Consider the following 13,140-nt stretch of genomic DNA (forward strand, 5'->3'; position numbering starts at 1 on the left):
TCCCTGTTCCAGGCGACATGGAGCACGACTCACTCTCCTCGGGGGGTGAGTGGCACTTCAACCGCTTTTCAAAACTCACATCTTCTCGGCCACATGCAGCTTTTGCTGAAATCCAGCGGACTTCTCTCCCTGAGAAGTCACCACTCTCATCTGAGACCCGTGTCCACCCCTGTGATGATTTGGCTCCTGTGGCAAGACAGCTTGCTCCCAGGGAGAAGCTTCCTCTGAGTAGCAGGGGACCTGCTGCGGTGGGGGCTGGGCTCCAGAATATGGGAAATACCTGCTACGTGAATGCTTCCCTGCAGTGCCTGACATACACACCGCCCCTTGCCAACTACATGCTGTCCCGGGAGCACTCTCAAACTTGTCATCGTCACAAGTGCTGCATGCTCTGTACTATGCAAGCTCACATCACACGGGCCCTCCACCGTCCGGGCCATGTCATCCAGCCCTCACAGGCATTGGCTGCTGGCTTCCATAGAGGCAAGCAGGAAGATGCCCATGAATTTCTCATGTTCACTGTGGATGCCATGAAAAAGGCATGCCTTCCCGGGCACAAGCAGGTAGATCCTCACCCTAAGGACACCACCCTCATCCACCAAATATTTGGAGGGTACTGGAGATCTCAAATCAAGTGTCTCCACTGCCAGGGCATTTCAGACACCTTTGACCCTTACCTGGACATCGCCCTGGATATCCAGGCAGCTCAGAGTGTGAAGCAAGCTTTGGAACAGTTGGTGAAGCCCGAAGAACTCAATGGAGAGAATGCCTATCATTGTGGTCTTTGTCTCCAGAAGGCGCCTGCCTCCAAGACGTTAACTTTACACACTTCTGCCAAGGTCCTCATCCTCGTATTGAAGAGATTCTCCGATGTCACGGGCAACAAACTTGCCAAGAATGTGCAATATCCTGAGTGCCTTGACATGCAGCCATACATGTCTCAGCACAACACAGGACCTCTTGTCTATGTCCTCTACGCTGTGCTGGTCCACGCTGGGTGGAGTTGTCACAACGGACATTACTTCTCTTATGTCAAAGCTCAAGAAGGCCAGTGGTATAAAATGGATGATGCCGAGGTCACTGCTTCTGGCATCACTTCTGTCCTGAGTCAACAGGCCTATGTCCTCTTTTATATCCAGAAGAGTGAATTGGAAAGACACAGTGAGGGTGTGTCAAGAGGCAGGGAACCAAGAGCCCTTGGCCCTGCAGACACAGACAGGCGAGCAACGCAAGGAGAGCTCAACAGAGACCCCTGCCTCCAGGCACCCGAGTTGGACGAGCACTCGGTGGAAAGAGACACTCAGGAAAGCACCTTAGACCACTGGAAATTCCTCCAAGAGCAAAACAAAACGAAGCCTGAGTTCAACGTCAGAAAAGTCGAAGGTACCCTGCCTCCCAACGTAGTTGTGATTCATCAATCAAAATACAAGTGTGGCACCAAAAACCATCATCCTGAACAGCAAAGCTCCCTGCTAAACCTCTCTTCGACGAACCCGACAGATCAGGAATCCATCAACACTGGCACACTCGCTTCTCGGCAAGGGAGGACCAGGAGATCCAAAGGGAAGAACAAACACAGCAACAGGGCTCTGCTTCTGTGCCAGTGATCTCAGTGGAAGTGCTGACCCACACGTAGGGGTGCACACACACACACACACACACACACACACACCCGGGCGCACACACACAGACACACACACACACAAATACAAGCACAAGCGCGCACGGAATCACACAGGCACCCACACAAACACCTACACCGTCAGTCCTACACAAAGCAATGAGGAGCCCAAGTATCTGCCTGTACAACGGGGACAACTGGATAGTGATGGCTGCGTCTCAGGATGAGCCCACACATGGGAAACATCAAGTTTTGGGGTCGTGAGTCTTCCCAACCTGTGGAGGGCCTCTCTGTGTGTTTGCGTTCACGGTAGATGACATTCAGTGTGCATTTCTAAACATGACATATTGACGTGTGGGTTTGCCTGTCAGGTTATTGCAGGGGACTGGGTTTACTATTTTCTCTTCGGGTGTGTTCCATCCGTCAGCTGTTGGTCGGCAGGATGAAGGTGAAATTATGCTAATGCGGGACATCTGTGGATCATTCTCGCCACCTTGAATAGTGGAAACTGGAATGCATTTGGAAGACAGGAAGGGTGTTCTTCGTTGGTACCCTGGCTCGCCGTTTTTACGTTGGTTTTTGAATGGACCTCAGGCGCCCTAGGACTTGTGCTCTCGGTGGAACCCACATAACGCCGGAAACTCACAGACCGACTTGCCTGTTTCACGGTGTCCACTTCCAACGAATTGAAATGAAAAATTTTCCCACGGGCATGTAAGTCGTTTGGAAGGAAGTCGTAGGGATAACAAAGGAAATCAAACACAGGAGTGTGTGTATTCAACTAAAACCACATCAGAAAGCCCTGAAGTAAATCTCATTTGGTGTGTTTACAAATGGCATTTGGGGAGATTGCAGGTCAGGCGTCCAGCTGCGAAAGCTGCATCTCTGAAGCACAGTCCCTGTCCTGTCATCAGACTTCTTTATCCGACGTGGTGTTTCAGTGGAAATGATTGCGGGAAATGGCCCCTTCCTTTTCTGTATTTGCTGATGAGATTTCACGGTCCCTTTCTCGTTAGGTGCAGTGACCAAAGTTGACCAACCCCTGAGGAAAGTTGTCCAGGGCACAACTCAGGGCTCCGTAGAACCACAGAATCTTGGGGGCAACCCTGCTCGAGCACCCAAGTGCGCATACCAACAGGGTCTCTGTGTGACGTTGTGTGAAAACTACAGTGTGATGAGCATGATTCGCAGACAGGTTATCGATTGGGATCACCTCTAAATCAGTTACGAGCATTAAAGGACACCGATGCCCAGGTCCCGCCTCCAGGAAGAAGACCCTCCAGCGTTTTGTGTGAAGCCACGGCATCTGGATTCCTCATGCTTCTGGGGATCATTCTCCTGGAAATGGTGGCTCCTTTCTCCCTGTGGAGCGTCTTTCTAAGCAGTGCTCCTTTCTTCCCCCAGGACGCTTTACGTCTGGCACGGGAAGCCTTCTGATTGAGCACGCCTGGCCTCATGAAAAGACAAGGGAAAGAAACGGGGCCAAAGGTCACAGTCCTCTCATTCCACCATCCTCCTTGAAACCATCCCAATTTCACGGGCCCAGAGGCCAGGGCTGTGTGTTTACACCTCGAGGCCTCGGCACCGGGCCTAAATTCTGCCCCGTTTCTTCCTGTCTAACACATTTTGGGAAAATCCCTAGAGCCAGGATCTTCATTCCTGCTAAGCTAGGGAGCCTGCAGACACACCCAAATTCTGTCCCTCTTAGTTCAGGGAACATGTCCACTTTCATCATCATTCAAATTTGCACCAAATGTGCTAACTGCAATTCCACCACACAATGCGTGACCACAAGTGGAGGCAACATCTCAGATCCTGAACAATTGACGCAAGAATCCATGAGATACACGGCTTATTTTTGCCTTTTCCCACTGAAACGGGGGCCAGTGTTAACAATGTTAGACAATCCTCTGTTTCACTCCCTGTTTTTAAATCTCTCCGATGGTTTCTTCTTGAGACACGGCCTCACTCCCGCCACCCGGGCTTTTCTACGGGGTAGTTTTCCTTGTTTGCTTCTGTCAAATTTACAACTTTTTATTTCATCCCTATCAATTGTTGATCCATTAGCACATAGCTATGAAAATATTATCACCCATGCTGTGAGATACGTTGTTGTTATGTTCATCATTTCTTTAATAAACCGAAGCTTTTAGTTGGGATACCTTCTGATTTCTCAAGTCTTTTCTTTCATGTTTTCTTAAACTGCCGTCGTACGTCCGAAACCACCGGCTATACATTCTCATGACTATTTTTCTTTTCTGGCAAACACAAATTTGGGGAATGTCATCGATTAGTCTCTCGGTGATTGCATGATTTCCCGAAAGTGTTTCACACTCTACATTGTGCGCTGAGTATCTCCTCAAACTTCAGTGCAGGTTTCTACCACTTGATGCTTTATTATTTGGGAAGCTAGCTTCGGCAAGAGCATTTCATGCAAAGACTTGCCTTGTTCCCCACTGGCAGGTAATTTCACTCGGATATAGAATCACTAGGCTGGACATGGAAAGATTATCGCTGGAAGGTCTATTTGATTCCACGTATCTCTCCTTTTTTATGAAGGAAAAAATACGCGATGCTAATTACTAGAATTCATTGACTATTCTCAAGTCAGAAAGCGCACTTCTGACTTCTTGTCCTTCAATCGCTGAAAGGATGATGGTATCTGCCAAAAGCACGTACTTGGAAGTACATCCCAGCACAAACACACACACACACACACACGCACGCACACACACACACACACACACACGCACACACAGAGTTTCACAGGTAAAGATTTCTTCCCTGACATTGCTTTACCTATAATAAGGCAACTGTGTGGCCACTGTCCTAACCCGCTTACACTCATATTATATGTGCCTATCATCCTGAGGAGTAATTGGATTCAGGTGTTCTAGAAATCATGATGTGGGCTGTGTCTGTTGAATTCCCAGGAATGCAGGGGGACACACCCTGTGACTCATTCCTTAATTGAGTGCTGATATTTGATTGGTTTATCGTGAACCGGATGGGTGGGTGGGGTGTTCGGGGCTGGTGGAGATGAGTTATTTAAGGGCTGATGCGGCCAGAGGGCTCGTCGTTTGAAGACTCTCTCGGAAGAGATAGCGTCTCTCTGCAACCTGCGGTCCCAGCAGAGAAACCCTGTGATCCCTGTTCCAGGCGACATGGAGCACGACTCACTCTCCTCGGGGGGTGAGTGGCACTTCAACCGCTTTTCAAAACTCACATCTTCTCGGCCACATGCAGCTTTTGCTGAAATCCAGCGGACTTCTCTCCCTGAGAAGTCACCACTCTCATCTGAGACCCGTGTCCACCCCTGTGATGATTTGGCTCCTGTGGCAAGACAGCTTGCTCCCAGGGAGAAGCTTCCTCTGAGTAGCAGGGGACCTGCTGCGGTGGGGGCTGGGCTCCAGAATATGGGAAATACCTGCTACGTGAATGCTTCCCTGCAGTGCCTGACATACACACCGCCCCTTGCCAACTACATGCTGTCCCGGGAGCACTCTCAAACTTGTCATCGTCACAAGTGCTGCATGCTCTGTACTATGCAAGCTCACATCACACGGGCCCTCCACCGTCCGGGCCATGTCATCCAGCCCTCACAGGCATTGGCTGCTGGCTTCCATAGAGGCAAGCAGGAAGATGCCCATGAATTTCTCATGTTCACTGTGGATGCCATGAAAAAGGCATGCCTTCCCGGGCACAAGCAGGTAGATCCTCACCCTAAGGACACCACCCTCATCCACCAAATATTTGGAGGGTACTGGAGATCTCAAATCAAGTGTCTCCACTGCCAGGGCATTTCAGACACCTTTGACCCTTACCTGGACATCGCCCTGGATATCCAGGCAGCTCAGAGTGTGAAGCAAGCTTTGGAACAGTTGGTGAAGCCCGAAGAACTCAATGGAGAGAATGCCTATCATTGTGGTCTTTGTCTCCAGAAGGCGCCTGCCTCCAAGACGTTAACTTTACACACTTCTGCCAAGGTCCTCATCCTCGTATTGAAGAGATTCTCCGATGTCACGGGCAACAAACTTGCCAAGAATGTGCAATATCCTGAGTGCCTTGACATGCAGCCATACATGTCTCAGCACAACACAGGACCTCTTGTCTATGTCCTCTACGCTGTGCTGGTCCACGCTGGGTGGAGTTGTCACAACGGACATTACTTCTCTTATGTCAAAGCTCAAGAAGGCCAGTGGTATAAAATGGATGATGCCGAGGTCACTGCTTCTGGCATCACTTCTGTCCTGAGTCAACAGGCCTATGTCCTCTTTTATATCCAGAAGAGTGAATTGGAAAGACACAGTGAGGGTGTGTCAAGAGGCAGGGAACCAAGAGCCCTTGGCCCTGCAGACACAGACAGGCGAGCAACGCAAGGAGAGCTCAACAGAGACCCCTGCCTCCAGGCACCCGAGTTGGACGAGCACTCGGTGGAAAGAGACACTCAGGAAAGCACCTTAGACCACTGGAAATTCCTCCAAGAGCAAAACAAAACGAAGCCTGAGTTCAACGTCAGAAAAGTCGAAGGTACCCTGCCTCCCAACGTAGTTGTGATTCATCAATCAAAATACAAGTGTGGCACCAAAAACCATCATCCTGAACAGCAAAGCTCCCTGCTAAACCTCTCTTCGACGAACCCGACAGATCAGGAATCCATCAACACTGGCACACTCGCTTCTCGGCAAGGGAGGACCAGGAGATCCAAAGGGAAGAACAAACACAGCAACAGGGCTCTGCTTCTGTGCCAGTGATCTCAGTGGAAGTGCTGACCCACACGTAGGGGTGCACACACACACACACACACACACACACCCGGGCGCACACACACAGACACACACACACACAAATACACCCACAAGCGCGCACGGAATCACACAGGCACCCACACAAACACCTACACCGTCAGTCCTTCACAAAGCAATGAGGAGCCCAAGTATCTGCCTGTACAACGGGGACAACTGGATAGTGATGGCTGCGTCTCAGGATGAGCCCACACATGGGAAACATCAAGTTTTGGGGTCGTGAGTCTTCCCAACCTGTGGAGGGCCTCTCTGTGTGTTTGCGTTCACGGTAGATGACATTCAGTGTGCATTTCTAAACATGACATATTGACGTGTGGGTTTGCCTGTCAGGTTATTGCAGGGGACTGGGTTTACTATTTTCTCTTCGGGTGTGTTCCATCCGTCAGCTGTTGGTCGGCAGGATGAAGGTGAAATTATGCTGATGCGGGACATCTGTGGATCATTCTCGCCACCTTGAATAGTGGAAACGAATGCATTTGGAAGACAGGAAGGGTGTTCTTCGTTGGTACCCTGGCTCGCCGTTTTTACGTTGGTTTTTGAATGGACCTCAGGCGCCCTAGGACTTGTGCTCTCGGTGGAACCCACATAACGCCGGAAACTCACAGACCGACTTGCCTGTTTCACGGTGTCCACTTCCAACGAATTGAAATGAAAAATTTTCCCACGGGCATGTAAGTCGTTTGGAAGGAAGTCGTAGGGATAACAAAGGAAATCAAACACAGGAGTGTGTGTATTCAACTAAAACCACATCAGAAAGCCCTGAAGTAAATCTCATTTGGTGTGTTTACAAATGGCATTTGGGGAGATTGCAGGTCAGGCGTCCAGCTGCGAAAGCTGCATCTCTGAAGCACAGTCCCTGTCCTGTCATCAGACTTCTTTATCCGACGTGGTGTTTCAGTGGAAATGATTGCGGGAAATGGCCCCTTCCTTTTCTGTATTTGCTGATGAGATTTCACGGTCCCTTTCTCGTTAGGTGCAGTGACCAAAGTTGACCAACCCCTGAGGAAAGTTGTCCAGGGCACAACTCAGGGCTCCGTAGAACCACAGAATCTTGGGGGCAACCCTGCTCGAGCACCCAAGTGCGCATACCAACAGGGTCTCTGTGTGACGTTGTGTGAAAACTACAGTGTGATGAGCATGATTCGCAGACAGGTTATCGATTGGGATCACCTCTAAATCAGTTATGAGCATTAAAGGACACCCATGCCCAGGTCCCGCCTCCAGGAAGAAGACCCTCCAGCGTTTTGTGTGAAGCCACGGCATCTGGATTCCTCATGCTTCTGGGGATCATTCTCCTGGAAATGGTGGCTCCTTTCTCCCTGTGGAGCGTCTTTCTAAGCAGTGCTCCTTTCTTCCCCCAGGACGCTTTACCTCTGGCACGGGAAGCCTTCTGATTGAGCACGCCTGGCCTCATGAAAAGACAAGGGAAAGAAACGGGGCCAAAGGTCACAGTCCTCTCATTCCACCATCCTCCTTGAAACCATCCCAATTTCACGGGCCCAGAGGCCAGGGCTGTGTGTTTACACCTCGAGGCCTCGGCACCGGGCCTAAATTCTGCCCCGTTTCTTCCTGTCTAACACATTTTGGGAAAATCCCTAGAGCCAGGATCTTCATTCCTGCTAAGCTAGGGAGCCTGCAGACACACCCAAATTCTGTCCCTCTTAGTTCAGGGAACATGTCCACTTTCATCATCATTCAAATTTGCACCAAATGTGCTAACTGCAATTCCACCACACAATGCGTGACCACAAGTGGAGGCAACATCTCAGATCCTGAACAATTGACGCAAGAATCCATGAGATACACGGCTTATTTTTGCCTTTTCCCACTGAAACGGGGGCCAGTGTTAACAATGTTAGACAATCCTCTGTTTCACTCCCTGTTTTTAAATCTCTCCGATGGTTTCTTCTTGAGACACGGCCTCACTCCCGCCACCCGGGCTTTTCTACGGGGTAGTTTTCCTTGTTTGCTTCTGTCAAATTTACAACTTTTTATTTCATCCCTATCAATTGTTGATCCATTAGCACATAGCTATGAAAATATTATCACCCATGCTGTGAGATACGTTGTTGTTATGTTCATCATTTCTTTAATAAACCGAAGCTTTTAGTTGGGATACCTTCTGATTTCTCAAGTCTTTTCTTTCATGTTTTCTTAAACTGCCGTCGTACGTCCGAAACCACCGGCTATACATTCTCATGACTATTTTTCTTTTCTGGCAAACACAAATTTGGGGAATGTCATCGATTAGTCTCTCGGTGATTGCATGATTTCCCGAAAGTGTTTCACACTCTACATTGTGCGCTGAGTATCTCCTCAAACTTCAGTGCAGGTTTCTACCACTTGATGCTTTATTATTTGGGAAGCTAGCTTCGGCAAGAGCATTTCATGCAAAGACTTGCCTTGTTCCCCACTGGCAGGTAATTTCACTCGGATATAGAATCACTAGGCTGGACATGGAAAGATTATCGCTGGAAGGTCTATTTGATTCCACGTATCTCTCCTTTTTTATGAAGGAAAAAATACGCGATGCTAATTACTAGAATTCATTGACTATTCTCAAGTCAGAAAGCGCACTTCTGACTTCTTGTCCTTCAATCGCTGAAAGGATGATGGTATCTGCCAAAAGCACGTACTTGGAAGTACATCCCAGCACAAACACACACACACACACACACGCACGCACACACACACACACACACACACGCACACACAGAGTTTCACAGGTAAAGATTTCTTCCCTGACATTGCTTTACCTATAATAAGGCAACTGTGTGGCCACTGTCCTAACCCGCTTACACTCATATTATATGTGCCTATCATCCTGAGGAGTAATTGGATTCAGGTGTTCTAGAAATCATGATGTGGGCTGTGTCTGTTGAATTCCCAGGAATGCAGGGGGACACACCCTGTGACTCATTCCTTAATTGAGTGCTGATATTTGATTGGTTTATCGTGAACCGGATGGGTGGGTGGGGTGTTCGGGGCTGGTGGAGATGAGTTATTTAAGGGCTGATGCGGCCAGAGGGCTCGTCGTTTGAAGACTCTCTCGGAAGAGATAGCGTCTCTCTGCAACCTGCGGTCCCAGCAGAGAAACCCTGTGATCCCTGTTCCAGGCGACATGGAGCACGACTCACTCTCCTCGGGGGGTGAGTGGCACTTCAACCGCTTTTCAAAACTCACATCTTCTCGGCCACATGCAGCTTTTGCTGAAATCCAGCGGACTTCTCTCCCTGAGAAGTCACCACTCTCATCTGAGACCCGTGTCCACCCCTGTGATGATTTGGCTCCTGTGGCAAGACAGCTTGCTCCCAGGGAGAAGCTTCCTCTGAGTAGCAGGGGACCTGCTGCGGTGGGGGCTGGGCTCCAGAATATGGGAAATACCTGCTACGTGAATGCTTCCCTGCAGTGCCTGACATACACACCGCCCCTTGCCAACTACATGCTGTCCCGGGAGCACTCTCAAACTTGTCATCGTCACAAGTGCTGCATGCTCTGTACTATGCAAGCTCACATCACACGGGCCCTCCACCGTCCGGGCCATGTCATCCAGCCCTCACAGGCATTGGCTGCTGGCTTCCATAGAGGCAAGCAGGAAGATGCCCATGAATTTCTCATGTTCACTGTGGATGCCATGAAAAAGGCATGCCTTCCCGGGCACAAGCAGGTAGATCCTCACCCTAAGGACACCACCCTCATCCACCAAATATTTGGAGGGTACTGGAGATCTCAAATCAAGTGTCTCCACTGCCAGGGCATTTCAGACACCTTTGACCCTTACCTGGACATCGCCCTGGATATCCAGGCAGCTCAGAGTGTGAAGCAAGCTTTGGAACAGTTGGTGAAGCCCGAAGAACTCAATGGAGAGAATGCCTATCATTGTGGTCTTTGTCTCCAGAAGGCGCCTGCCTCCAAGACGTTAACTTTACACACTTCTGCCAAGGTCCTCATCCTCGTATTGAAGAGATTCTCCGATGTCACGGGCAACAAACTTGCCAAGAATGTGCAATATCCTGAGTGCCTTGACATGCAGCCATACATGTCTCAGCACAACACAGGACCTCTTGTCTATGTCCTCTACGCTGTGCTGGTCCACGCTGGGTGGAGTTGTCACAACGGACATTACTTCTCTTATGTCAAAGCTCAAGAAGGCCAGTGGTATAAAATGGATGATGCCGAGGTCACTGCTTCTGGCATCACTTCTGTCCTGAGTCAACAGGCCTATGTCCTCTTTTATATCCAGAAGAGTGAATTGGAAAGACACAGTGAGGGTGTGTCAAGAGGCAGGGAACCAAGAGCCCTTGGCCCTGCAGACACAGACAGGCGAGCAACGCAAGGAGAGCTCAACAGAGACCCCTGCCTCCAGGCACCCGAGTTGGACGAGCACTCGGTGGAAAGAGACACTCAGGAAAGCACCTTAGACCACTGGAAATTCCTCCAAGAGCAAAACAAAACGAAGCCTGAGTTCAACGTCAGAAAAGTCGAAGGTACCCTGCCTCCCAACGTAGTTGTGATTCATCAATCAAAATACAAGTGTGGCACCAAAAACCATCATCCTGAACAGCAAAGCTCCCTGCTAAACCTCTCTTCGACGAACCCGACAGATCAGGAATCCATCAACACTGGCACACTCGCTTCTCGGCAAGGGAGGACCAGGAGATCCAAAGGGAAGAACAAACACAGCAGCAGGGCTCTGCTTCTGTGCCAGTGATCTCAGTGGAAGTGCTGACCCACACGTAGGGGTGCACACACACACACACACACACACACACACACACCCGGGCGCACACACACAGACACACACACACACAAATACAAGCACAAGCGCGCACGGAATCACACAGGCACCCACACAAACACCTACACCGTCAGTCCTACACAAAGCAATGAGGAGCCCAAGTATCTGCCTGTACAACGGGGACAACTGGATAGTGATGGCTGCGTCTCAGGATGAGCCCACACATGGGAAACATCAAGTTTTGGGGTCGTGAGTCTTCCCAACCTGTGGAGGGCCTCTCTGTGTGTTTGCGTTCACGGTAGATGACATTCAGTGTGCATTTCTAAACATGACATATTGACGTGTGGGTTTGCCTGTCAGGTTATTGCAGGGGACTGGGTTTACTATTTTCTCTTCGGGTGTGTTCCATCCGTCAGCTGTTGGTCGGCAGGATGAAGGTGAAATTATGCTAATGCGGGACATCTGTGGATCATTCTCGCCACCTTGAATAGTGGAAACTGGAATGCATTTGGAAGACAGGAAGGGTGTTCTTCGTTGGTACCCTGGCTCGCCGTTTTTACGTTGGTTTTTGAATGGACCTCAGGCGCCCTAGGACTTGTGCTCTCGGTGGAACCCACATAACGCCGGAAACTCACAGACCGACTTGCCTGTTTCACGGTGTCCACTTCCAACGAATTGAAATGAAAAATTTTCCCACGGGCATGTAAGTCGTTTGGAAGGAAGTCGTAGGGATAACAAAGGAAATCAAACACAGGAGTGTGTGTATTCAACTAAAACCACATCAGAAAGCCCTGAAGTAAATCTCATTTGGTGTGTTTACAAATGGCATTTGGGGAGATTGCAGGTCAGGCGTCCAGCTGCGAAAGCTGCATCTCTGAAGCACAGTCCCTGTCCTGTCATCAGACTTCTTTATCCGACGTGGTGTTTCAGTGGAAATGATTGCGGGAAATGGCCCCTTCCTTTTCTGTATTTGCTGATGAGATTTCACGGTCCCTTTCTCGTTAGGTGCAGTGACCAAAGTTGACCAACCCCTGAGGAAAGTTGTCCAGGGCACAACTCAGGGCTCCGTAGAACCACAGAATCTTGGGGGCAACCCTGCTCGAGCACCCAAGTGCGCATACCAACAGGGTCTCTGTGTGACGTTGTGTGAAAACTACAGTGTGATGAGCATGATTCGCAGACAGGTTATCGATTGGGATCACCTCTAAATCAGTTACGAGCATTAAAGGACACCGATGCCCAGGTCCCGCCTCCAGGAAGAAGACCCTCCAGCGTTTTGTGTGAAGCCACGGCATCTGGATTCCTCATGCTTCTGGGGATCATTCTCCTGGAAATGGTGGCTCCTTTCTCCCTGTGGAGCGTCTTTCTAAGCAGTGCTCCTTTCTTCCCCCAGGACGCTTTACGTCTGGCACGGGAAGCCTTCTGATTGAGCACGCCTGGCCTCATGAAAAGACAAGGGAAAGAAACGGGGCCAAAGGTCACAGTCCTCTCATTCCACCATCCTCCTTGAAACCATCCCAATTTCACGGGCCCAGAGGCCAGGGCTGTGTGTTTACACCTCGAGGCCTCGGCACCGGGCCTAAATTCTGCCCCGTTTCTTCCTGTCTAACACATTTTGGGAAAATCCCTAGAGCCAGGATCTTCATTCCTGCTAAGCTAGGGAGCCTGCAGACACACCCAAATTCTGTCCCTCTTAGTTCAGGGAACATGTCCACTTTCATCATCATTCAAATTTGCACCAAATGTGCTAACTGCAATTCCACCACACAATGCGTGACCACAAGTGGAGGCAACATCTCAGATCCTGAACAATTGACGCAAGAATCCATGAGATACACGGCTTATTTTTGCCTTTTCCCACTGAAACGGGGGCCAGTGTTAACAATGTTAGACAATCTTCTGTTTCACTCCCTGTTTTTAAATCTCTCCGATGGTTTCTTCTTGAGACACGGCCTCACTCCCGCCACCCGGGCTTT

At 49.8% G+C, this 13,140-nt stretch overlaps 4 protein-coding genes across 4 annotated transcripts in view; 3 read left to right on the top strand and 1 right to left on the bottom strand.

Annotated features, from left to right (window-relative positions):
- The window catches only part of LOC129487373 (beta-defensin 103A), a 215,737-nt gene that overhangs the window by 80,357 nt on the left and 122,240 nt on the right, over positions 1–13,140 (bottom strand). The gene's annotated exons all lie outside the window — the stretch shown is intronic.
- On the top strand, positions 18–1,643 carry LOC129487034 (ubiquitin carboxyl-terminal hydrolase 17-like protein 11). The gene has a single exon (XM_055287782.2). The coding sequence runs from the start codon at positions 18–20 to the stop codon at positions 1,605–1,607; it is 1,590 nt and encodes a 529-aa protein (XP_055143757.2). The 3' UTR covers positions 1,608–1,643.
- Positions 4,786–6,418, top strand: LOC129487264 (ubiquitin carboxyl-terminal hydrolase 17-like protein 11). Its single transcript, XM_063615119.1, has one exon. It carries the CDS (start codon positions 4,786–4,788, stop codon positions 6,373–6,375), a length of 1,590 nt encoding a protein of 529 aa, XP_063471189.1. The 3' UTR covers positions 6,376–6,418.
- On the top strand, positions 9,548–11,137 carry LOC129487018 (ubiquitin carboxyl-terminal hydrolase 17-like protein 11). Its single transcript, XM_055287781.2, has one exon. It carries the CDS (start codon positions 9,548–9,550, stop codon positions 11,135–11,137), a length of 1,590 nt encoding a protein of 529 aa, XP_055143756.2.

This window comes from Symphalangus syndactylus, chromosome 1, assembly GCF_028878055.3.
Source record: "Symphalangus syndactylus isolate Jambi chromosome 1, NHGRI_mSymSyn1-v2.1_pri, whole genome shotgun sequence".
NCBI lineage: Eukaryota > Metazoa > Chordata > Mammalia > Primates > Hylobatidae > Symphalangus > Symphalangus syndactylus.

What these genes read in the sequence shown, in the direction of transcription:
- LOC129487264 (XM_063615119.1), top strand. Translation starts at nt 4,786, where the DNA reads ATGGAGCACGACTCACTCTCCTCGGGGGGTGAGTGGCACTTCAACCGC.
- LOC129487018 (XM_055287781.2), top strand. Translation starts at nt 9,548, where the DNA reads ATGGAGCACGACTCACTCTCCTCGGGGGGTGAGTGGCACTTCAACCGC.
- LOC129487034 (XM_055287782.2), top strand. Translation starts at nt 18, where the DNA reads ATGGAGCACGACTCACTCTCCTCGGGGGGTGAGTGGCACTTCAACCGC.